Genomic DNA, 26,752 nt, shown 5'->3' on the forward strand with positions numbered 1-26,752 from the left:
AGGTCACCGGTTACAAACAACAGTTGGCTGAAGACTCTCAGCTCGGATAAAATTATTATAGAATAGAATAGAATAGAATAGAACAGCCCTTTCTTGTCACTGGACACGTAGAACAAAGTTATGGTGCTCCACAGCAGCTGTGCAGGAGTAACAATTATAGATGCATCCATACAAAACAAGGCCTCGATCAGAAGTACCGGACTCTCGGGTATAATTCTGCCTCCTGTGTGAAACAAAGCAATGAATGGTAAATGGCCTGTATCTGTATAGCGCTTTACTCGTCGCTTTACACATCCAGTCATCCACACATTCACACACTGGTGATGGCAGCTACATTGTAGCCACAGCCACCCTGGGGCGCACTGACAGAGGCGAGGCTGCCGGACACCGGCGCCACCGGGCCCTCTGACCATCACCAGTAAGCAACGGGTGAAGTGTCTTGCCCAAGGACACAATGACTGTTCAAGCCAGGCTCGAACCGGCAACCTTCCGATTACAAGACGAACTCTTGAGCCACTGTGTTGCCCCGAAGTTATAACTTTGCTGCTTCTGCTGGCTGAAGTTAATAACTTAGCAGATGTTGATTTGTGTGACGATGTATGTTTGACTGTAGTGGGAAGGTTGTGTCATGAGTCGCTGTGTGGCAGGCAGGAGTTGGACCCAAAATGCAGGCACTCAGGCATGAGGTTTAAACACAAAAAAACTCAGCTTTATTTGCTGGCAGGGGAAAGTCATAAAACAGCAAACTAAACTGGGAACTCATAAACAAAACTCACAGTGAGACACAGAGCGATCCACACAGCATGAGGGACGACGCGACACTGACTCAGAGAAACACAGGGTTTAAATACGCTGGGAAGTAACGAGGGGAATGAGACACAGAAGGAGGGCACAGCTGGGAGAAATCAGGACTGACGAGACAAGGAAGCGTAACCTGAACACACTGAGATAAGACAGAGACCTTCAAAGTAAAACAGGAAACACATAACACAGACTGAACAAAGACACAGACTCACATTCAGGCACTACAACAGAGGGAACAGAGGTGGGACCAGGGCAGACACTGACACTGACTGGACACGGGGATATAGCAGACAGGGGAGACAGCAACTAAGGATTACACAGAGACAAACCATAAGACATGACTCTAACAAAAACCCAAAGACTAGAAATTATAAATAATATAATAAACTCAAAAACCCTGGGTCAGCGACACAGGTGGACGTCACGTGTGCGCTGGAAAGCAGTCTGTGTAATTTCACTGCTAATAATACCGTGTAGTTGTATTCTCTACTACACTGCAGTCATTTGTCGGCTGTTTAAGCTAACGTACATATTTGCAGTTTAATGGTTGTTGTGTTGTTTCTGATGAAATAGCTCATGCATGTTTGTTTTACCTGTTTGACCACCTGCCTATTGTTGCCTGATGCTAACAGACTGCTGTCAGTGCTCGATGGAGTTCATCTGCACGGTCACATCCACACCAGTGCTCCCAGTAGAAACCTGTACAATGGTTACAGCTGAAACTACCACACCAGCTTTATTTATAAAGGACTTTAACATAAAACCAGGGTTCACAGAGTGCTGTACATATACAAAGGCATAAACAACAAAAATTAAATACATGGTAATGCTGCAGAGCAGCCAGCAGGTGGAGCTCTCAGGAGGTCAGAGGTCAAAGACATTCCTCACACACTGAGCTGCTCAGGTTACCTCTCTGTCCTCCTTCACACACACACCTGAGGCTCAACCTGTTTAAACCCACGAAGAAGAGTCTCTCTCACACACACACACACACAGGTGAGCCACACCTGTGCCGGTCTGACTGGTGAGACTTCACTGTAAAACTGTCAGAGTTGGATCAGCTGACTTAAAGGAGCCTCACCTGTTCTCACCTGTGTGTGACACGGAGTCGTGCTCAGGCTGCACCGAGGCTCCAGCGGCCTGTAAATGTCGATCACATCAGGAGGCCACACGTCTGTTCATACACACCAAGTGTTCATGTAACGTGTCGCACTGAGAACGCCGCCCTAAACACGCACACACACAGGGTGGATTTAACACTCTGTGTTTATGAGTGCAGGTGGAGCCGCAGCTCGATGACGTCACGCACACACAGCACACGCTCACAGCTCAGACAGGTAAGCAGGCACGCAGGTGACTGAGGTCCCGATCCAGAGGAGCTGACGGACGCCAAGGTAACAACTGCTCTGTGTGTGTGAGTGTCCTGTAGTCTCCATGAACAGATCAGCAGAGAGTGAAAGAAACTGTGTGTTTCACTCTGACTTACACCGAGGTTTGTTGACGAGCTCGGCTTTGTCGTGTTTAAATGCAGACGTTTTACTGTGAAACTGAAGTTCCTCTCTGCGTTCCTCCTGAGGAGGAGCTCGTCCTGAAGTCAGACTCTCCCTGTTTCCTCTGAAGGCGTCACACAGCTGTGCGCTCACAGCTGGATTTGAGCACTCTGACTGTGACATCTCTAATCACTGATGCTGTCTGACCTGGCGCTACACCGGGTCATGTGACTGGCTTGTGTCATTAAAACATCTGTTCTGAGCTGCTGAGCAGAGGGAATCATGGGAGTGTTTCATGTTTGTAATGAAAGCTTTCCTCTTCGTTCTCGGCGAGCATCGTGCTGCTCGCCGTGTTCCCTTCACTGGAGCGCACCGCCTGTCAAACTTGTGACGTGCCTGCTGTGATCTCACTAGTTTCAGCTTCAGAGTGAAACGTGAGGTCGGAGGCGCCACGTTCAGGTCAAAGATAATTGCCTCCATCCAAACGAGGATTGTTAAAAACTCCTCTGATCAGCTTCTGAATGAAAACCAATCACAATGATCAGATCACTAACGGCTCTTCCTGTCCAGCAGATGTCTACTCCTCCCATCCCGAAGCCTCGCCGCTGTTACTCGACAGGAAATCGAAGCTCCACCTCCTCACTGGGAAGGTCAGATAATCTTTAAATCTGCCAACTATAATGAAATCTGTGCTTCAGTCTCATTTCACTGATTTCATATCTCGCTCACACGGAGAGACAGCAAATCAGCTCAGAGTCCAGCCTGAGTTAGGATTTATTTTGGAGGGACAGTAAACAGGAAGTAGAGGTGGTGGTGTGTGGTACTGCAGAGTTTAGTGTGGATGTGGTCGAGTGTGTTACTGATACTGTGTCGGAATCATAATCGTACGGTTGCATGAAACAGACGACACAAACGTCTTCACACATGTTTGAGCTCAGCTGTTTTGTTCCCAGTTTGATCATCTGAACGTAGTCTGTAATCAGATTACAGTAGCAGCTGGGTTCACATATAACACATCAGTCATGGCTGCGACCTCTGACCTCTGAGCCGCGGTCTGTCTGAGGTGTTTCCTTCGTCCTCTTCTTTTGCTTTTTCTTCTCCTCGCTCTCTTGTGTCTTTGTAGAAGGTGGAGTTGTTGTCACAGCTGTGACATCACTGCTTGGTCATGTGACCACAGGACAACCAATCACAGCAGAAACTGAGTCCTAACGTTTGTGTTTCAGTGCCAAGGCTGAGGGAACTCTACAGCCAGCAGTTCAGAGTCCAGGTACACACACACAGACTCACACACACACAGACACATAGATACACACGCACACAGACTCACACACACACAGACACATAGATACACACGCACACAGACACACGCACACAGACACACGCACACAGACTCACACACACACAGACACATAGATACACACGCACACAGACACACGCACACAGACACACACAGACACACACACACACACACACACACACACACACACACACAGACACATAGATACACACGCACACAGACTCACACACACACAGACTCACACACACACAGACTCACACACACACAGACACATAGATACACACGCACACAGACTCACACACACACAGACACATAGATACACACGCACACAGACTCACACGCACACAGACTCACACGCACACAGACACATAGATACACACGCACACAGACTCACACGCACACAGACTCACACGCACACAGACACATAGATACACACGCACACAGACTCACACGCACACAGACTCACACACACACAGACACATAGATACACACGCACACAGACTCACACGCACACAGACTCACACGCACACAGACACATAGATACACACACACACAGACACACGCACACAGACACACACACACACACACACACACAGAGACACAGACACACACACACACACACAGAGACACAGACACACACACACACACAGAGACACACACACACACACACACACACACACACACACACAGAGACACACACACACACACACACACACACACAGAGACACACACACACACACAGAGACACAGACACACACACACACAGAGTAGAGAAGGCACAGGGATGTGAAATTGACCTTACACGGTGGGCTGTGTGGAGCCCACTCTAGATCACAGTGGGCTCTAGATCACAGTGGGCTCTAGATCACAGTGGGCTCCACACCAGTGAAACTGCTCTGTAACACCGGATCCCTGAGATGCTCATCCAGGAGAAAAACAGTCGTGTAGGTGGTTTCTGTCCTTTCATTGTTTATCAGTTAGTAATGTCTTTGGCGTGTGTGAAGGGCCACAGTGGAGGTAAGGCTCTAACACAGGTAACAGTTATAAATCTCTGCTCTCCTTCACATTTTCCAAAGACATGCAGCAGACTGGACTGGTTCTGGCCCCCGGGCCTTATGTTTGACACCCCTGAAACAGAACAGAGCATGTGTGTGACATCCTTACTGCTCCTGATCCATGATGACACTTTGGTTCGGTCCAAACCTGCAGCAGGTCTGAGTGAGCGAGAGGGTTCCTTTAAGATGCAGGAAAGCCTGAAATCACCCTGGAATCATCTTGGAATCATCTTGGAATCATCTCCTCTCTAACCAACACAGTCAGTCTTACACTGCTGAACCCCGACGATACAGTGATGATGATTCAGCAGACTCTGGGATCAAATGCTAAGAACTGAAGATGGTCCAGCTTCTTTCAGCTCCTACAAAGAGGACGACTTCATCAAACACACGAGACACGAAGGAAAGAATGAAACAGGAGGTTAAACACAAACATGTGAAGACCTGAGCATCCAAACAGGAAGTGAGAGACCAAAATAAAAGCTGCAGGACCTCGTCAGTTTCATCCTACCAGTCAGCTGCTGGCGTTTTTTCACTGCGAGCCGGTGAACCTGTTTGTTCGGGCGAGGGAAACTCCTCCCACTGTTTGTTCAGATATCACAAGTGATTATCTCAAACCAGTTTGTCTTCCTGTGGTAATCAGATAATCTCTGTAAAGATCGCGTCACGTCATGTCCCGGGCTGCTCCGACCAGATCACTTCAAAGACGGTGGAAAAATTCACAAAGTGAGACTGTGTTGGTCGTCCTTCTACTGCCCCATAGAGCTCTGCCCAGGAAGCTTTTATTATGAAAGTGTCTCTCCAGGGAACATTACCAGACTCTTACTCTGAAGGACTCTTTCATGAAGCTCCCCATGCTGTCACACTTATTGTGACATTCCAGTGTATTATTAGATGACTTACTCTGAAAGCCCCTGTAATTATATTGCAGGTGTTATTATTGAGAAAGTATCACTAATATTGCTGACCTTTTATTGTGATAGTCTTTTTCACTGTTCTCTAAACGTAAAAGTCTAAATGAAAGTTTAGCATTTTTATTGTGAATCATCATTTGGTATTACAAGACTCTTATTGTGAAAATGTCAGTGATCTTTATTGAAGTCTTATTGTGAAAGTTTCTGAGCTTTTTGTTGTGAAATAATGATGAAGCTGATGTCATGTGTCCTCCTCAGATGAAGATGCTCACAGTGCACTGAGTCGTAGCCTCACCTTGCCAACTCTGGACGGCGTCACTGGCGTGATCGCCACCAACATCCCGTCACTGGCAGGAGTCGCTGCTTCCATTGGAGGCTCCGCCCCCTGGAACCCCTCCACACCCTCTGCTCCCCCCTCCTTAGACAGCATAGCTAATAGCATTACCACCCACATACCTGACTTAGCAGAAGCTGCTAGCACTGAGGCTAACCTTGCGTCATTCAATCCAATGCCACCTGGTGCTAACACAGATACTGCTGTGCTAAGCCCCGCCCCCTCCACCACACCTGCACCTGCTCCTAGCTTGGACAGCATTTTTAACTCACTGGCTAACATTCCCAGCTTTGCGGGGTTTGTTAGCAGTGTGGGTAACCCTGCTGTGAGCTTCTCTCCATCAGCCCCACCCCTCCCAAATACTAAACCCCACCCACCCTCGCTGACGGGAAGTGGAGCTGGAGATGCTCGTACAGGTGCAATGACAGGTACGACCACCAGAAAAAGGACGTTTGTGTGTAATTTTTATATAAACATCAGGAGGGTATGATCCACAGTTAGAGTGCAGCTTCACTTCCAGCTGGTAGAAAGTGTCAGGAGGTCAGGTGCAGGTGATCACCTGAGGTGGTGCACAGCTTTAGGTCACCTGAACGTTAAACATTCTGCAAGCTTAAGAGGATTCAGCCCTTTCTGAGGGTAAGAAGAACTAACACATGCTCTTTGTGTTCCTCTGAACCTGTGTCCAGATGTTGGAGCGCTGTCACAGCTGGTGACATCAGCTTTAGACCCGACTGCTGCAGTCACGCTGCCACCTGTAGAGGGTGCTGCAGGGTTAACAGGTGAAGGTACTGTTAGTATTTCTTCTGCTGGGCTTCTTCCCACTGGCTTCCAACTGCTTCAGTTTTTCCTGGTTCTGGTTCCAGTTTTATCTCCAGGTCCTCATAGCACCAGAGCAGAAAACCCGTCGGACACCACGTTGGCCTGCTGGACGACCCAAGAGGAAGCTGAATCTGAGTCATCCAATGAGGAGGAAGAATCAGGTGTTAGCCCCGCTCCTTCTACAGCTGAAGCAGATCCTCGTTCTGCCCCGACGACCAACAATGACAAGTGTGTATGGTTACTGTGAATTCAGACCGTTCTCACTCCCGAGGCGTAACATCCTGATGTTTTGTCAAGTCCTGCAGTGTTCCTGAGGAACGCGAAAGGTGACCTTCCGTGTTCATATGGTACACGCCGGGTTATGGATGAAATCCAGTGACAGTCCTGCGGAAACAGACGTTCCAGCCCTAAACCTAACCTTATCCTTAACCATAACCTTGTTCCTAACCCTAACCAGCACTTTAATGACGTTAAATAGTGTTCTCCCAAGCGATTTTAGGAAAATGAACGAACATGTGTAGATTGAGTCCAAACGGTTCTCATACTATCTCATATTATATTTAGGAAAAAACGTAATGTTGACGGTTTGTCACCTGGCGTGAAATGTTTTTGGGATGAGAACGTGTCGGTAAATTGTATCACTGTAGGGTTTACCTTACAATGTAAAGCTCCTTAAAGGGTTTGAAACATCTTTCTCATGGTGTCGTTGTGTTTGTTCTGCAGAATCTCGACTAATACTTCCTTTCGTTTGATACCTACTCGGCCGGCCCCGCCCCCTCCCAACACAGCAGGCCGATCAGGAAAATCTGTCAGACAGAAGACACCGAGGTAAACACAACTACGCACAACGCCTGCAAAACTAAATCGACCTTCAAAGTGTTAACGTGGGTGTGTCCTGCAGGGCGGCCACCATCCGAGTGTCAAGGAAGAAGGGCGCCAGCGGGAAACCTACTCCTCAGAGCCCTGTCGTCCGGGCAAGCTGGCTGGACGTCTGGAAAGGCTTCAGGTAATGTCAAGGCCATCACAGGTTTCACAAGTCGTGCTTTAGATTCACTCCAGGACAGAGTCGGCCTGGGCCTCAAAACCTAAAGGGTGTCCACAAAGACTAGGTTCTCGAGTGGTCCGTACTATCTACTGTTGGGATATTTATCATGTATCAGCACCTAAAGATCTTCATAAAAGGTTCTTCATTTTCTGGTCTTTTGGCCTCACCTGTCTCGTTCGCTGAAACAAAATCCCATTAGAAACTCATGTTTCCTATAGTATGAGCAGAACCAGCTAACCTGGGCTAATCAGGGGACCCAAAATCATGTGACTGCTTACTTGTCAGTTGAATGGATGATGAACTTGTTTTCTGCCTTTAACAGACATAATGTATTATGGGCGACGCTGGACGGACAGCTGATGTCTCTGTGGAAGAAACGCACAGTAAGCTGGCATCTCTCACCTGTCTCACTGTGTTATTTACCTCACTCTGTACCTGTCTCACTGTGTGGACCTATCAATTCAATTTTATTTATATAGCGCCAAATCACAACAACAGTCGCCTCAAGGTGCTTTATATTGTACAGTAGATACAGAGAAAAACCCAACAATCATATGACCCCCTATGAGCAAGCACTTTGGCGACAGTGGGAAGGAAAAACTCCCTTTTAACAGGAAGAAACCTCCAGCAGAACCAGACTCAGGGAGGGGCGGGGCCATCTGCTGTGATTGGTTGGGGTGAGAGAAGGAAGACAGGATAAAGACATGCTGTGGAAGAGAGACAGAGATTAATAACAGATATGATTCAATGCAGAGAGGTCTGTTAATACATAGTGAGTGAGAAAGGTGACTGGAAAGGAAAAACCCAGTGCATCATGGGAATCCCCCGGCAGCCTACGTCTATTGCAGCATAACTAAGGGAGGATTCAGGGTCACCTGGTCCAGCCCTAACTATATGCTTTAGCAAAAAGGAACGTTTGAAGCCTAATCTTGAAAGTAGAGATAGTGTCTGTCTCCCGAATCCAAACTTATGCTATGTCTTCTAATGATGCTGCCTAAGGGAAGCATGTATAATGTAAACAGAATTGGTCCTAGCACTGAACCCTGTGGAACTCCATAATTAACCTCAGTGTGTGAAGAGGACTCTCCATTTACATGCACAAACTGGAGTCTATTAGATAGATATGATACAAACCACTGCAGCACAGTACCTGTAATACCTACAGCATGTTCTAATCGCTCTAATAGGATATTATGGTCGACAGTATCGAACGCTGCACTGAGGTCTAGCAGGACAAGCACAGAGATGAGTCCACTGTCAGAGGCCATAAGAAGATCATTTGTAACCTTCACTAAAGCTGTTTCTGTGCTGTGATGAGCTCTGAAACCTGACTGAAACTCTTCAAATAAACCTCTGCAGATGATCTGTTAGCTGTTTGACAACTACTCTTTCAAGGATGTTTGATATGAAAGGAAGGTTGGAGATTGGCCTATAATTAGCTAAGACTGCTGGGTCTAGAGATGCTTTTTGAGTAAAGGTTTAACTACAGCCAGCTTGAAGGCCTGTGGTACATACAGTGGCTTGCAAAAGTATTCGGCCCCCTTGAACTTTTCCACATTTTGTCACATTACAGCCACAAACATGAATCAGTTTTATTGGACTTCCAGGTGAAAGACCAACACAAAGTGGTGCACACGTGAGAAGTGGAACGAAAATCATACATGATTCCAAACATTTTTTACAAATAAATAACTGCAAAGTGGGGTGTGCGTAATTATTCAGCCCCTGAGTCAATATTTTGTAGAACCAGCTTTTGCTGCAGTTACAGCTGCCAGTCTTTTAGGGTCTGTCTCTACCAGCTTTGCACATCTACAGACTGAAATCTTTGCCCATTCTTCTTTGAAACAGCTCCAGCTCAGTCAGATTAGATGGACAGCGTTTGTGAACAGCAGTTTCAGATCTTGCCACAGATTCTTGATTGGATTTAGATCTGGACTTTGACTGGGCCGTTCTAACACATGGATATGTTTTGTTTTAAACCGTCCCATTGTTGCCCTGGCTTTATGTTCAGGGTCGTTGATGCTGGAAGCTGAACCTCCGCCCCAGTCTCAAGTCTTTTGCAGACTCCAAGAGGTTTACTTCCAAGACTGCCCTGTATTTGGCTCCATCCATTTTCCCATCAACTCTGACCAGCTTCCCTGTCCCTGCTGAAGAGAAGCCCCCCCAGAGCATGATGCTGCCACCACCATATCTGACAGTGGGGATGGTGTGTTCAGAGTGATGTGCAGTGTTAGTTTTCATCCACACATAGTGTTTTGCATGTTGGTCTCATCTGACCAGAGCAGCTTCTTCCACATGTTTGCTGTGTCCCCACATGGCTTGTGGCAAACTGCAAACAGGACTTCTTATGGTTTTCTGTTAACAATGGCTTTCTTCTTGCCACTCTTCCATAAAGGCCAACTTTGTGCAGTGCACGACTAATAGTTGTCCTGTGGACAGATTCCCCCACCTGAGCTGTAGATCTCTGCAGCTCGTCCAGAGTCACCATGGGCCTCTTGGCTGCATTTCTGATCGGCGCTCTCCTTGTTCGGCCTGTGAGCTCCAGGCGACCGTGGCTCAGGGGGTTGGTAAGCGTATCTGTAACCAGAAGGTCGCCGGTTCAATCCCCGGGCTCTCTTTCCTGGTCGTTGTGTCCTTGGGCAAGACGCTTCACCTACTGCCTACTGGTGTTGGCCAGAGGGGCCGATGGCGCAATATGGCAGCCTCGCTTCTGTCAGTCTGCCCCAGGGCAGCTGTGGCTACAACTGTAGCTGCCTCCACCAGTGTGTGAATGCGAGAGTGAATGAATAGTGGCATTGTAAAGCGCTTTGGGTGCCTTGAAAAGTGCTATATAAATCCAATCCATTATTATTAAATGTCTCAATAACTTTATCCCTGACCTGTCTGCTGTGTTCTTTGGACTTCATGGTGTTGTTGCTCCCAATATTCTCCTAGACAACCTCTGAGGCCGTCACAGAGCAGCTGTATCTGTACTGACATTACACACAGGTGCACTCTATTTAGTCATTAGCACTCATCAGGCAACGTCTATGTGCAACTGACTGCACTCAGACCAAAGGGGCTGAATAATTACGCACACCCCACTTTGCAGTTATTTATTTGTAAAAAATGTTTGGAGTCATGTTTGATTTTGGTTCCACTTCTCACGTGTGCACCACTTTGTGTTGGTCTTTCACCTGGAAGTCCAATAAAACTGATTCATGTTTGTGGCTGTAATGTGACAAAATGTGGGAAAGTTCAAGGGGGCCCAATACTTTTGCAAGCCGCTGCAGCTGATTATTAGAGATCGTAGTTACATGCGGCTGTCTTCTTGTTTGATGGCAGATACTCCCTTCACCCTGGCCAAAAAGGCCAAAATGACCAAAGAAAAAGTGGAAAACAGTTAAACATGAGAGGTTTTTGGACAAAGTTTGAGTTTTTTTCCATTGTTTAAGCACTGCTTCCAGCTAAGAGTGATGCCATATATGCCCATAGCTGCAGAAAATGCTAACATTGTTATTTAAAAAAAAAAAACAGCTAAAGCACCAGTTCAAGCACCGTTTAAGCACCGGCACCGTTTCAAAAGTACCCGTTTGGCACCGGCCTCGGATAAAACCTAAACGATACCCATCCCTAGTGGTGGGTGGGTTCTTTTACATTCTGAGAGAAGCCAATTGGGTCTAATAACAGATTAAATGCCATGTTGAGGCTGTCATTTTTAGCATGCACATTAGGGCTGCCACAAACGATTATTTTTGATCAGAGGCGGAGCCAGACATTTGAAACACCCGGGGCTTAGCCCAAAAGGGTGGTGGGATTTTTTTTTCCGGGGGGGGGGGTTAGAAATGACTGAAAGATTAATTGGCTCTGTTTTGAGTTTTGTTCAAAAAAGAATGACTTCATAGAGGGAAAAATATATATCACATGTGCAGGACACCTTAAACTCGTTTTTTAATTAAGCAGCAAGGCAGAACAAAGTCGGGGCTGTATCAAGACACGAGGACTAAACCCCGATTCAACCAGACCCAGAACTGATCCAGAATTAAAACAGGACTACAACAGTTCAAAATCAGCACTACTGAGGACTTAACCAAGACAGAACCAGAATCTGAACTAGATGATAGCAGCACTAAAAATCATCAGACCTGCACTACACTTATTTTTTAATTCTACCAAAGTCCAATATTTAGATTGAGAAAAGTTTATATAATTATTTAGCCTTGTTGTGCAAACAAGCTGCATAACTTAATAAATATAGAATTTGAAAAATAACAAACCTAAAAAGAAACACGAGGTACGAGATACATGAGGACCTGTGATACGGTGATACTTTTGGCAAACAACCATGTGACTAACAGGTGTGTCTCACCTGCTCTTGTTCCCTCTCTGTGCTGACAATCATCAAATCTACAGTTGAAACCAGATATTTACTCTTCAGATAAAAACACTTTTTTAATTGTAACATCAAATCAGACTAAATGTTTATTTTTTTAGATAAATATAAAAAACATATTTGTTAACTTTAAGAGAGAAACTGTCTGTATTTCTTGTAAATGGCACCAAATTGTATTCAAACTGAGCCACACTTATGGAGCTCCACAGTTCTGTTCCTGCTGTTTTGGTTGACATCTCTTGATGTTCCCATGTCACAGAAACAGCCTCTGTGTTTTGCCTTATATGCATCCACAGCTGTGCCACCAGTTTACTCACATGGACTCTACTAACCAATCAGAAGCTTCTTCAGCTCAGAATGGAATCGTCTGCAGTTTTCTTATTAATTAACAATAAACTTGGTATACAGGGAGTGCAGAATTATTAGGCAAATGAGTATTTTGTCCACATCGTCCTCTTCATGCATGTTGTCTTACTCCAAGCTGTATAGGCTCGAAAGCCTACTACCAATTAAGCATATTAGGTGATGTGCATCTCTGTAATGAGAAGGGGTGTGGTCTAATGACATCAACACCCTATATCAGGTGTGCATAATTATTAGGCAACGTCCTTTCCTTTGGCAAAATGGGTCAAAAGAAGGACTTGACAGGCTCAGAAAAGTCAAAAATAGTGAGATATCTTGCAGAGGGATGCAGCAGTCTCAACATTGCAAAACTTCTGAAGCGTGATCATCGAACAATCAAGCGTTTCATTCAAAATAGTCAACAGGGTCGCAAGAAGCGTGTGGAAAAACCAAGGCCAAAATAACTGCCCATGAACTGAGAAAAGTCAAGCGTGCAGCTGCCAAGATGCCACTTGCCACCAGTTTGGCCATATTTCAGAGCTGCAACATCACTGGAGTGCCCAAAAGCACAAGGTGTGCAATACTCAGAGACATGGCCAAGGTAAGAAAGGCTGAAAGACGACCACCACTGAACAAGACACACAAGCTGAAACGTCAAGACTGGGCCAAGAAATATCTCAAGACTGGTTTTTCTAAGGTTTTATGGACTGATGAAATGAGAGTGAGTCTTGATGGGCCAGATGGATGGGCCCGTGGCTGGATTGGTAAAGGGCAGAGAGCTCCAGTCCCACTCAGACGCCAGCAAGGTGGAGGTGGAGTACTGGTTTGGGCTGGTATCATCAAAGATGAGCTTGTGGGGCCTTTTCGGGTTGAGGATGGAGTCAAGCTCAACTCCCAGTCCTACTGCCAGTTTCTGGAAGACACCTTCTTCAAGCAGTGGTACAGGAAGAAGTTGGTCGCTGATTTGTTTTTGAATGTCAGAAATGTATATTTGTGAATGTGGAGATGTTATATTGGTTTCACTGGTAAAAATCAATCATTGAAATGGGTATATATTTGTTTTTTGTTAAGTTGCCTAATAATTATGCACAGTAATAGTCACCTGCACACACAGATATCCCCCTAAAATAGCTAAAACTAAAAACAAACTAAAAACTACTTCCACAAACATTCAGCTTTGATATTAATGAGTTTTTTGGGTTCATTGAGAACATGGTTGTTGTTCAATAATAACATTATTCCTCAAAAATACAACTTGCCTAATAATTCTGCACATCATCAATGTACTCCTACATTTGATGAAAGTGATGATAAATAGAAGCTCTGTCTCTCTTTATTCTGACATTTAACTGATTCAAAATATGTTTCAATATTTATCTAAAACAAAAGTTTACTCTAAATTGATGTTGTACAGTAAAAATGTTTTATGTTTTCTCCCTAAAGTGTAAATATCTGGTTACAAATGTGAATATCCTGCTGTGTACTGAAATCCCTCTTGTTTTGCATAGAAATATACTGAACAACATACAAAGCATAATATATAAAATAACATTTACCTGAGTTTTTTCTTTGAAAGAAGCCTCTAATGTCCATTCTTATATTTCAGTACATAACTGAAACCGATTTAGTCGGGAGGGTAAGAACTGAAAATATGAAATAAACACACGTAAGCTAAGACTCTCTAAAAAAAATTGCATTTGTTCGGCTTTTCATTTCGCCATTTGTTGATTCACTCGAAGAGCGAGTAACGTAATATTGGTCAAGTGATCAGTTTGATATCAATCTTTCGTGATGCACCGTCATATTTACATTATTTGTACGGTACGAATGATTTGCTTTGGTACCTGCTCAAACTTAAGCTCTCCTTAGTATGGCTGGCTGCGTTTCTCCAACAGCGCACTCACAGGCAGCAGCTGCCCCGCCCCCTCGCTCAGTCGCTTAGTGCCTGAGCTCAGATCATACCAATATCAGGGGGGATTCACGCAGAGTCGTAAATTCCCACAGTGTGCACTATGTGCTTCGAATATTGTGTGTACTTTTTGTTTTATACAGTTGTCAGCCAGGCATCTAACTATGAAAAAATTACACTCCAAAAGACCCCGGGCTTCTGACAAAACAACCCGGCTTAAGCCCAGTAAGCCACCCCCACGCTCCGCCCCTGTTTTTGATAGTCGACTAATCAGATCATGCATGATTAGACATAAAATGTACAGCCAATTACAACCAGCATGAATCTGCTCTTATATTACTGTCATTAGCTCACAGCTTGAAGTGTTTAAGGTGCTAACTAACAATAAAGAGCAGATGACAGTTTATTAAACTTTTAATGAAATGTCCAGATTGTCTCGGTGGAGTTTAATGAATCGTCCGTCTGCTCCTTGCTGTCTAAAATATATCAGGACACTGGTGTAAACTCTCGACGATCTCACACTTCTGTTTTATCAGTTTTCTGTTTGACGTTTATTCAGCTGTGTGAAAACGAAGGAGGAACCCAACCAGGGGATTAATAGAGTTTTATTTTATCTAATCTAATCTAATGACTTCAGCCAAAGCGATTTACTCGTTTGCTTTGCTCTTTAGGACCGGTTCAGCGAGGTGTTGTTTCATGTCTCCAGTATCACCAACGTGAAGAAACTGGACAAAGGCAGATTCTCTGTTTACTTCAGGAAGAAGCATTATGACTTCATGGCTCATAGTGAAGGTAAGAACAGTGACTCTTCTGGTTTCTACTGGATTCTACTGACCCAACACAGGAAGACGACTGGGGACAGCTCCTACCAGATTGGTCAAACCTGCCTTTGTTTTATAGCGTGAGCGATTTTAGCACGATTATAAAAGAGACCCGCGGTCTCGGCTTCCCTGTTTCACGCCTCATATTTTTTCTGCTTGCTTCTGTTTGTCTATCAGAGGTTCAGGACGGTTGGGTCACTTCTCTTCTCGCCACTCGAGGCAATCCAAGCCCCACCCCCCCAGAACTCCATGGACAAATCACCCTTAAGGACCCGCGGGGTCGTGCTTATGCTGCCCTCTGGGGTCATGACCTTTGGATTTACCCTAACAAGGAGGGCTTCCAGCTGGGTGTGGCCTCGTATACCGTCCCCCTGAATGTGGCCTCGGTCAAATCGACGGGGAAACACTCGTTTAGCCTCATCACTCCATACAAGACCTTCAAGTAAACCCCCGTCTGTGTGTCTGCCTGTCGGTCCATACCTGTATGGTGTTTATTTGTTTGCTAAAATTATATCCTCCTCTCTTTAACCCCGCCCCCTACCTACAGCCTGTCTGTTGATTCGTCCAAGGATCTGTCCGTCTGGGTGGACAGGCTGTCTTCAAGTATCCAGAGCGCTCTGTCCTGCTGTCAGGTGGCGCTGCGTCTCTGGGAACACCCGTACAACAAGGTGTGCGGGGACTGTGGTGCGGCCAATCCGGAGTGGGCCTCGGTCAATCTGCTGCTGGTCATATGTCAGCACTGTGCAGGTATGACAGCACACCTGGTACACGTTAAGATTATTAATGCAGAGGGTTGTGTAACAGCAGAATGAGACGCATCGATGTGAACCTTTTCAGGATTCAAACGATCGTTGGTCACGGACGTAAAGAAGCAACATTACCCAGGACTTATGTCAGAACACAAGTATGAAAAAGGCAGAAAATAAAAATATTGAGGAAAATATGTAACACAAAATCGATTTTAATCTACCAAAACAAAGGCACAGATTCATGTCCAAGAGACCGGACCTCCCTGTGCTGTTTTTAAAAGATCAGAGACTCAGAGCTGTCCTCTTAAGAATCTGGATGCTGTGAATGAGCAAATATAACCAGGTGCAGAAGATCCTCCAAAGTGCCATTAAAGGCCCAGAAGAGAAACCAACAAACACTGTTGTAAGATCTCGGTGATATCACAGGAGTAGCATACGTCCAAACCAACAGAGCAGAAAGCTCTGAGATAAAGAAACGAAACCAAATGTGAGCCTGACTCACTGACTGTTAGCTGGAACAGTTTATATGATGCTGATTAAATGAAACGATACCAGCGTTCCAGTTTCACCACTGCCAATAAAACGTGTGCAGTCTGAGGGAAACACACCTGTCAATAAAACTCACCTGCTGATAACACACACCTGTAGACTGTTGATACACTGTGATCACTGCGAAAACACAACCTTCACACATTTTCTTTTCTGTTGTTAAATAGAAAAAATATTTGAGGACTAAAGCACTGGGCAGCAACCCTATCCTCACTTTTTCATTCTTATTCACAGTCTTGTAAATACTATATTCATTCATTTATTTATTTATTTCATTTTTTCTTTGTTTAAAATTTATTGTACATACTTATCCTCTTAAAATTGCCCTTTTTTCACTTGTAGTGAATTGGTTTGTATACAGTTTTTGTTGTTCGAAAGCACAATGACAACAAAGATTCTGAGATTCTGTAAAACCCACTGAACGCAAAATGCTAACATGTTCTCAGGTCACCATCGAGGCCTGGGCAGCAACCTGTCGAAGGTGCGCAGTCTAAGGATGGACAATAAAATCTGGACTGAACCATTGATACAGGTGAGTGGGTGGAGATTGAACACAGTGCAACACAAACACAGTCCCAGTTCAACCAGCCAGTTAGCAGCTACAGCTGCCTTTGTCACCACCCACTGTTGTTATGATCTATCAGGTCTTTAAGTGATGACGTGATGAAACCTGCTACTCTGCGTTTAATAAGGCTGTTGTGTTTTTAACATGTTTTAATGCTTTGTATCTGGTTCTATTTATTCTCAAAAGCCCCTAAAAACAGTCACTGATCACTGTCGGCCTCTCTCAGTTTTTATCACCACTGTTCATTTTAAAGCTCAGTTTTTAAAACCTTAGGATGTAACTGCAGCCCATGCAGCAGTATATGAATGACTAACTATTGTGGATGGATTATCTCAGTTGTTCTCCGTTTACAGCATCCTGCCATGCGATTGCATTTGTCCCTGATCATCGGGAACTTTTATTGAGTGGGAAAAAAGTTTATGCTATGCTAACATAGCTGTGTCGCTAGCGGTCACATAGCACATCATTATATACCAGCTAGCCAAACTAAAGTAACCCTACAAACGTCACTGCTGTTTAGTTTTCTGTCTTCATTTATTTCAGAAGCGATAGCAGAGCTGTACGTTTGAATTTGTTTTAGAAATCTCTCAGTCGGGACAGGCTATATTATATTTAGACGGAAACTAGCAAGCTAACTCCTTGCTAACTTCTAACTCTGTTAAGTTTAATAAATTCAGTTTTCATGGATGCCTGAACGTTAAACTTAACCGTTACACCTGGAAGAGCAGCCACAGTGACCATTTGGCTTATGGACCTGCAGCTGAGTCCGGGCCCAGACACGGCTAATGACGTCAGACTTAAAGACCGGATAGAGACCAGTTTTTTAGTCTCAGGCTGTAAACATGTTTATTTCTGCTGTAGAGTTTTAACATTGGAGTCAATGCTGCCTCTGCTGGACATTATGGAAACTGCAGTTAACTTTTACCTTCAATCTTCTGCCAGCTGTTCGTTACCTATGGTAACCAGCTGGCAAATCAGGTGTGGGCTCCAGCGGTGCCAGCGGCAGAGCAGCTCCGCCCAGAGTCCACAGATGAGGAGAGGTCAAAGTTCATAAAGGATAAATACAGCAGGGGGCGCTACAGACGAGTGCACGCTCTGGCCTCATTTCCCTCCATGATGGAGCAGGTCTGACCCAGAATCAGCTCAGCCACCGCACACGCTCAGAGGCGTTACACAGGTGTCATATGTGTGACAGGTGTGTGTGTTTGTGTTTCAGAGGCTGTATCAAGTGGTCTGCACTGACGACGTGGAGGAAACGATGTCTCTGATCTGCTCCGGAGCAAAGGTACTGTCCTGTGTTCATGATGCTCGTTAAGCTTATTAAACATTTATAACACACTCCCTCCTTCATCTGAGGCTCTCACCTGTGCAGGTGTCTTCATCAGACCCACAGACCCCCTCCCTCATCCTGCTGGCAGAGCGAGCCAATCAGGCTCTGCAGACCGAGCTGCTGCGAGTCAACGAGTACACAGGTAACACACACACAAAGGTAACACACACACACAAAGGTAACACACACACACACTCACACACACAAAGGTCACACACACACACAAAGGTCACACACACACACACACACACACACACAGGTCACACACACACACACACTCACACACACAAAGGTCACACACACACACACAAAGGTCACACACACACACACTCACTCACACACAGGTCACACACACACACACACTCACACACACAAAGGTCACACACACACACACTCACACACACACAGGTCACACACACTCACTCACACAAAGGTCACACACACACACTCACTCACACACAGGTCACACACACACACAAAGGTCACACACACACTCACGCACACACAGGTCACACACACACACACTCACACACACAAAGGTCACACACACACACAAAGGTCACACACACACACTCACGCACACACAGGTCACACACACACACAAAGGTCACACACACACACACACACACACACACACACACACACACACACACACACACACACACACACACACACACACAAAGGTAACACACACACACAGGTGACAGTAAATGCTGATCTGAGCTCACCTGCCGCTCTGTGTGTGTTCTGTGCTCAGAAGTCCCGCCTCACCAGCCGCTGGCAGGTAGAAGGAGGTTGGACTCCGCCCCCTCAGGTATGCAGTTCAAATGAATCCAGGTGCACTCGCAGAGATCAAAACGCTGCACATGAATATGAATGTGGTGACATGTCAGAGTCTCTTTGATCCACCCAAACATCAGCAAACACTCACCTGTGTCATCTGTGCAGGTGAGGAGAAGGAGGAGCTTCACGGGAAACTGGAGGATGATCGTTTTCTCTTCTCGCTAGAAAACGAATCAGCAGCCTGCGACGTGCTCGACCTGCGAGAAGTCCTGTCTGTCTTCCTCAAAGACGGGTAAATATGCAGTACTAATACCTCTGGTACCACAAGTACTGCAGTACCTCACAGTAATACTGCGTTTTAGAGGTTTTAGCAGAAAAACACCTGACTGACCACAGGCTGTGTCTGAAAGGCGGAGGCCACCTTGATGAGGCCACGCCTCTGTGAATGTTTTTTTGTGAACTTTGAACTCATTCATGGTGATGTCAGCAATGATGTAAAGCTCAACCATCAGTGGCCGGGGTCACGCGGCACACCTGTCAGCTGGTTTGGGACACCTCGGTGTCAGAGCAGGAGGAAGTGGAGGGAGAGCTCGGGGTGTCTCTGCTACGACTGTCAGGAAATTCAGTCCGTTGCACAGTGTGAGGCAGAAGCTGCGTCCCTGTCCCGGGTCACCTGTCTGTTGGACAGTGTTTCCTCCGGGCCGACCCGAACTCGTTCAGAGGTAACGCCATGACAGAATCAACCACCTGCGGCCTCAGCTCTCTACTGCAGCTTCAGCACTGGAGGTGTGGAACGTGGCTCGCTCCGAGTCAGTGGACCCAGGACGCTGTCAGCGAGCCCGAGCACTGCCCCAGGCTCCTTCAGGGTCCTTCATTTCATCAAAGGGTAGCTCTGAATCACTCAGGACCAGTTTGTTTGGGGACATCCTAAATCATCTGCACGATGTGTGGATAGAAGAAAGCATCCAACAGATTTAGTGCAGGACACACGGGACTGAGCTCAGACCACTGCCAGCGCCAAAGCTACACCAAAGCAACACGCTGAGCTCGTTACACACAACCGGTGAACGTTTTACATCACAGGAAGTTCCCACAAACAAAACAGGAAGCTCAGGGCAGCCAACTCTGACACCGCAGCTCCCTCTGCTGGACACATCTATTCACTGCAAACACCTACAAACCGACTCAAACAGCAAAGCTGAAAGAATCAGTCGTTTCATATGGTTACCAAGGCAACAGAAAAACAAAGTGACTGGCTCCTCAGCTCTTATTGTTACTCTGCAGACGAGTCCTAGCTCCAGGGTGTTTGTGTTCAGGTATCAGCTGCTGTGTCTGAGGTGGAGGTGTGGCCTATCCCAGCTGTCATAGGACGGGAGGCGGGGTCACCTGGGCAGCTCACCTGTCTGTCACAGTACTTTTATAAGAACCATCAATAATAATCATAAACTGTTAGTTTACTGGGGCAGCACGGTGGCACGGTGGTTAGCACTGTTGCTGTACAGCAAGAAGGTCCAGAGTTCAATTCCACCATCAGGTCTCTCTGTGTGGAGTTTGCATGTTCTCCCCGTGTTTGCGTGGGTTCCCTCCGGGTACTCCGGCTTCCTCCCACCGTCCAAAGACATGCAGCTTGTGGGGATAGGTTAATTGGATAATCCAAATTGCCACTAGGTGTGAATGTGCGAGTGAACGTGAGTGCGACTGGTTGTCTGTCCCTGTGTGTTGGACCTGCGACAGACTGGCGACCTGTCCAGGGTGTACCCCGCCTCTCGCCCTATGACAGCTGGGATAGGCTCCAGCGCCCCCGCGACCCTGAAAAGGATATGCGGAAGCGAATTGATGGATGTTAGTTTACTAATGTCATAATGAATCTTTACTCTGATCTATGACATCATAACAGCCTGCCTACTTACAGGTCCTTTAAACCAGGTGTGATAAACATCAGCACCTCTACAGGTCATCCAGAAGATGTTCTACAGGCTGGTTATTAAGCCTGATAAATGAAGTATATCAAGTATAAATGTTGCATATTAGTGGTACAAAAACATCACCGAGGGCATTTATTATTGAGGGTTACAGTGTGTCTCTGTGATGAAGATGACCAAACCATACCTGCTGCTGTGTTTCAGCCGAGCTCATCAGTTTGAGATCGTCACACTCACAGATCAGCTGATCTGTGCAGCTGACAGCAGGGAGGGGCTGTCGGACCACCTGGTCCATATTCTGAAGGTAATGTTGGTTTGGGTCAGACTTTTCCTCTAAATCCACAGCTCAGGTCCTCTGACTGACTGAATTCATGTTTCCAGGTGATTCTTCCAGGGGGCGTGTCTTATGCTGAGGTGGGCGGAGCCTCCGCAGTCAGTAAAGTGTGTATTGTAGAATTGGGCAGAGCTTCCAATCATCCAGAGGCCTGGCTGCTGCTTTGGGAGGATGGAGTCAGCATTCACCCTGTCCACAGAGAATCCCATGAGTCTCTCACAATTGATCTGGGCATGCTCAGTCACCACGGTAACAGTCTGTCTTATGAGTATGCGTCTGTATGTTGTTTTGTTCAGTAGATGTTGAGGGAACACATATTGATCTGTTTGAGTGCTTTCTTGTTGGAAATGTTTTCCACCCATGACTGGATGTTGGTCCTGCAGCTGACGGTTATTCCGTGTGTAAATGTTTTCATTCACACACACTCGTGTAGTTTATTCTTTGATTATCGGTCTGGTGTCACCATCTCTGCCCTACACAGCCTGAACTCTCCGAGCAGCTTTCAGGCTTCTTTGCATTCGGAGCTCTTCTGTGGCTGTCGGCATTGTGTTGTGTGTATCTGCTGAAATCAGTCAGGCTGCTGATGAATGTGAGGACACTTTGATATCATTGACCAGTCTGGCTTTAACTCCTCTTACAGAAATGGATCCATCTGAAAACATCGTCACCATGGCAACTGCAGACAGGTGTGCAGCATCACTCTATAACATCTTCATTAAAACTAATGATGTGAATTCAGAGCTTCTGATTGGCTGACACCACCACAGATATATGTGACATCACAGCTGGTTTCTCTCCTCAGGAGGGTGTCGTTGCGTTTCGAAGAGCAATACAGCTGTCAGTCCTGGTTCACCCACCTTCAAAGAGCTCTAGCCAATCAGAGCCCAGCCGTGCCACGTCCTCCTGCAGCCAATCAGAGCCCAGCCGTGCCACGTCCCCTTGCAGCCAATCAGAGCCCAGCCGTGCCACGTCCCCTTGCAGCCAATCAGAGCCCAGCCGTGCCACGTCCTCCTGCAGCCAATCAGAGCCCAGCCGTGCCCCATCCTCCTGCGGCCAATCAGAGCTCAGTTTCTTGGTCTCTGTACCCGGTGATGGATGTGCAGCTGAGAGGTTCGGTACCGCCGGCCATCGAGCGCTGCATCTCCCACATCACCACCTACGGTGAGCCGAGGTCACCATGCCGACACAGTGACAGGCAGCAAAGCATCATGGGATACTTCTAATGCAGCATTTTCTCTCTCAGGTCTGAAGGTGGAGGGCGTGTACCGGCGCTGCGGTCTCGCTTCAAAAGTCAGCCAGTTGGTGGAGGCCTTGATTATATCACCAAACTCCGCCCCCCTGGAGAGTCATGAGCAGGGCGTGCTAGATGCTGGCTCCGCCCTCAAACAATATGTCCGCCGGCAAGAGAGTCTGATTCCCAACGGAGCCCAAGGGCAGTGGCTGCAGGCTGCAGGTACACGAAGAACTACTGTCTGAGCTACTACTACATGTAGTACTGCTGTCTGTAGAGCTGCTGCAGTATCTGTACTGTAGTACTAATAGCAGTAACCTCTGCAGAAACTGCAAAAACATCAGAGACCTTATATGAGCCGCTATTAGCCCTCCTGAAAAGTACTGCAGTTTTTCTGAGTGAAGTAACTGTAACCCGACGCAACAGGAAAACTGTGTAACACTAAAATATTTATATATTTGTCTCCAGAACAGAAAAAGCATGTACTGCAGTATAACCGTAGTACTACTGACAGTATCCTGACAGCAGTGATACTGCAGTAGTCGTAGTACTCGGGCTAACAGCAGCGATACTGCAGTAGTCGTAGTACTCGGGCTAACAGCAGCGATAATGCAGTAGTCGTAGTACTCGGGCTAACAGCAGCGATACTGCAGTAGTCGTAGTACTCGGGCTAACAGCAGCGATACTGCAGTAGTCGTAGTACTCTGGCTAACAGCAGCGATACTGCAGTAGTCGTAGTACTCGGGCTAACAGCAGCGATACTGCAGTAGTCGTAGTTCTCTGGCTAACAGCAGCGATACTGCAGTAGTCGTAGTACTCTGGCTAACAGCAGTGATACTGCAGTAGTCGTAGTACTCAGGCTAACAGCAGCGATACTGCAGTAGTCGTAGTACTCGGGCTAACAGCAGTGATACTGCAGTAGTCGTAGTACTCGGGCTAACAGCAGCGATAATGCAGTAGTCCTAGTTCTCGGGCTAACAGCAGCGATACTGCAGTAGTCGTAGTACTCGGGCTAACAGCAGTGATACTGCAGTAGTCGTAGTACTCTCCCTAACAGCCTGTTTGTCTCTCAGGTGTGTCAGACGAGAAACGCAGGTTTAAGGAGTACAGACGGTTACTACGGCAACTTCCTGATGACAACCGAGCGACCCTGAATGCCCTGTTTGGACACTTCTACATGTAACACACACACTCTCACACACACACAGAATCAGAGCAGTTTATTTAAAACAGTAACAGTAACTAACATTAATGTTACACACAGATATGTGTTGTTCAGTGGTGCATTATGGGTAATCTCAGTCCTGCACTGAGCGTGCTCCTGTGACAGCACGTCATGGAGTGGGTGGGAGGTCCAGCACTGTCCTTATCTTAGACAACATCCGCCTCTCTGACACCACCCTAAGGCAGTCCAGCTCCCCTCATGGCTCCTGTCAGTGGGCGGGATCTATCAGGGAGCAGGTGAACATGTTGGCGTCAGAAACAGGAAACACAGCGTCTTTGAGGCGTTCCCACTCTGCAGTTGACCAGCGGTGAAACAGCCAGAGAGTCGCGATGAGGGTGGTGGTGGTGGGGCGGGACCTGGGAAGATGATCGATCCTACAGATGAGCTGCTGACAGAAAGGTGTCCAGCACACAGAGCACTGCAGTAATTAGGCAGGAACACTGACGCTGCACCCTCTCTAATGTCCAGCAGGGGGCGACGACCTGCCCAGTTTAAACTGTTTCCTGTCTAACTGAATAAAGTAAAAAGTTCATTTTGAACATTTTGGACTCGGAGTCACAGAGGAACACGAAGTGGAAGTTCATTGGACAACGACTCAGTCAGTCAGTTTCTCAGTCAGCCCCGCCCCCTCGCTACTTACAGTTCCTGAGTCTGGCAGCAGGGGGTGTAAGACGTAGTTTCAGAGCTCGTGTTTGCCTCTGTCTCACCTGAGATCACCTGACAGTGTCACCTGATCACACTCACGTCCCACTAGGAGAATCTCTCAGACTAACACTTCACCCCCCGTTTATCAGAGTCACAGTGGTAAATGCTTCATGTTTGCTCTTTAATGTCATTACCTGGACTGTAGAGCTGGGCGATATAAGATTTCTTCATATCACGATATGTTTTTTTCATTTCAGGCGATAACGATATCTATCACGATATCAGCCAAATAACTATATTTGTAAGATTTAAATGTGCCGTTGCTCACAAGTAAAATGTGAAATAATCAGCAGCTTGTTTTGATTTAAATATTTATTTCCCATAATAAGTTCAACAGGGTAGATGTACTTAAGGAACACGAGACTTTTTCAGATAAATAAAGGCAAATATTGCAAACTACACAAAAGGCAGCCGCTAAAGCGTTTAAGTTTCAAAATAGAACAAACGAAACAGCCTAATTTGTCAATTCCACTTAGAAACAAAATATTAATTCTAAAAATAAATCTTAGTTTGTTTTACAGAAGAACAGACAAAACTGACTAACTTTTGTCAATATCAAATAAACTGAGAACTAAAAGGAAATTCTCGATCTCTCCTTGTTGTATAGCTGAGCTTTTCAAACAGTTGTAACAGTTACTTTAGTCTGACAAAAGCCGAATGACGAATTAGCGCTTCCAGTCAGAGACTGAGCTGCACCGGCTTATTGTATTTCCAGACTTGCTTTCGGCACATTTACAGTGTAGCTGCTCTGTTTGACTTGAAATAGCTGAAATACCTTCACACTACGGGACTTCTGTGGCTCTTCCGTTCCACAATCTGTCCGGCGTTGGAACCATCATCTGTTTTCTCTTCGGTAACCTTCGGTCACGCTCGGTTGATCTTTCTCTAGTCGGCACACTCATTTCCTCCATTACCCGGGTGGCACGGCAGCTGGCTGCTTCCCAAACAAATACACGTGTGCGGCTTGGCACTTGTGCTGTACGTAACAAGTCACGTGACGCTGCAGCTGTGATTGGTTCGGCTCTGCGCTACTTAATTTGGATTGGCTGTTCTTTTTCTTTTTTTAAGAGGACAAGAGCGGTGAGGCCTATCACAATAGTTTAACTTTTCTATCGAGAAAACGTTATTTTACATATCGTATCGTTCTATCGCCCAGCTCCACTGCACTGACGTGCAGGTAGGAGGGCTGGAGTCACCTGAGTTTGAATCGAACGCTGATGGAACCTGTTAATATGATTTATTTAGTCTGATCATGAACACAGTGAATGAAACCAGCACACAGAACATCACCTGCTCACTGACTCCTCCCTCTCTCCCTCAGGGTTCAGGTGTTCTCTCAGGTGAACAAGATGTCGGCCCATAACCTGGCTGTGGTCCTGGTCCCGTCCCTCTTCCAGGCCATGAACCAGGACTTGATCACCCTCACTAGAGAGTTCATCATCCACCACACCCTGCTCTTCCTCGTAAGTTTGCTGCTTCCTGTTTCCTGTTTCTACGACGAGTTTGGGCTCAGCTGATCCAGCTAACCCAGAGAAAGCCTGACTGATGTGACGTTTGTGTGCAGACCCCAGACTCGGCTCAGAGGCAGGAGCAGACCACTGTCTTCTGATGAAGATCAGCCCGTTTCTTTTAGCTTACTGTGAATCTTTTGGGATGTTGAGGAAACTGTTGTTATTGAAATCACTGACCAATCACTGTCTACTTCCTGTTTCCTGTCAGTTGAACTACGGCTATCAGAGAGAATGATTACTGCTGGCTGCTCTTTACGGTGGTTGTTAAATGAATGTTAATGTGAGGCTCTGCAGCTGAGCGGGGTGTACCACTGTGTAAGCTGAGCACTCACTTTATGAAATGTTATCTTCAAATCTGCAAATAAAACTGAAACTGAACATTTAATAAAATCTGCATTAAATTCTTGTTTTATTTTGTAATTAAATAATAATAGATCGACTTCATTGAATTTAAATAATTGACCATTCCCGTTCAAAGACCCTACATTATGACAGAGAACCCCCAACAAACAGACCCCCCCATGAGCAAGCACTTGTGACAGTCGGAAGGAAAAACTCTTTAACAGGAAGAAACTTCCAGCGTCACCAGGCGACGGGTGAGGAGAGAGCCAGAAATGCGTAATAACTCATGGCTACATGCAGAGAG

General features: G+C 46.2%; 1 protein-coding gene across 5 annotated transcripts; it reads left to right on the top strand.

Annotated features, from left to right (window-relative positions):
- Nucleotides 1-613: 613 nt before the first annotated feature.
- LOC309715199 (arf-GAP with Rho-GAP domain, ANK repeat and PH domain-containing protein 1) lies at nt 614-26,496 on the top strand. Of its 5 annotated transcripts, none has more exons than XM_082548102.1 (26): nt 614-2,141; nt 2,868-2,944; nt 3,518-3,561; nt 5,819-6,322; nt 6,581-6,673; nt 6,758-6,941; nt 7,437-7,541; nt 7,615-7,719; nt 8,081-8,141; nt 15,053-15,173; nt 15,380-15,644; nt 15,750-15,949; nt 16,947-17,032; nt 18,008-18,190; nt 18,282-18,350; nt 18,438-18,537; nt 19,153-19,209; nt 19,344-19,470; nt 21,305-21,404; nt 21,482-21,683; nt 22,075-22,120; nt 22,237-22,595; nt 22,678-22,887; nt 23,739-23,844; nt 25,917-26,058; nt 26,160-26,496. In XM_082548102.1, exons 1-26 carry the CDS (start codon nt 2,100-2,102, stop codon nt 26,202-26,204), a joined length of 3,633 nt encoding a protein of 1,210 aa, XP_082404228.1. In that variant the 5' UTR covers nt 614-2,099; the 3' UTR covers nt 26,205-26,496. The 5 variants fall into 5 exon arrangements, with proteins under 5 accessions (XP_082404228.1, XP_082404227.1, XP_082404230.1 ...); XM_082548101.1 differs by having other exon boundaries at nt 615-2,141; nt 6,581-6,679; XM_082548104.1 differs by having other exon boundaries at nt 2,082-2,198; nt 2,865-2,944; nt 6,581-6,679.
- Nucleotides 26,497-26,752: the final 256 nt, after the last annotated feature.

Source organism: Aulonocara stuartgranti (genome assembly GCF_965226115.1).
Source record: "Aulonocara stuartgranti genome assembly, chromosome: 10".
NCBI classification, from domain to species: Eukaryota; Metazoa; Chordata; class Actinopteri; order Cichliformes; family Cichlidae; genus Aulonocara; species Aulonocara stuartgranti.

Bases quoted from the DNA above. Each gene is read 5' to 3' on its own strand.
- LOC309715199 (XM_082548101.1), top strand. From the start codon at position 2,100: ATGACGTCACGCACACACAGCACACGCTCACAGCTCAGACAG. The intron at 18,191-18,281 runs GTCTGACCCAGA...TTTGTGTTTCAG, and splicing joins TTCCCTCCATGATGGAGCAG to AGGCTGTATCAAGTGGTCTG. The intron at 21,405-21,481 runs GTAATGTTGGTT...TCATGTTTCCAG, and splicing joins ACCTGGTCCATATTCTGAAG to GTGATTCTTCCAGGGGGCGT.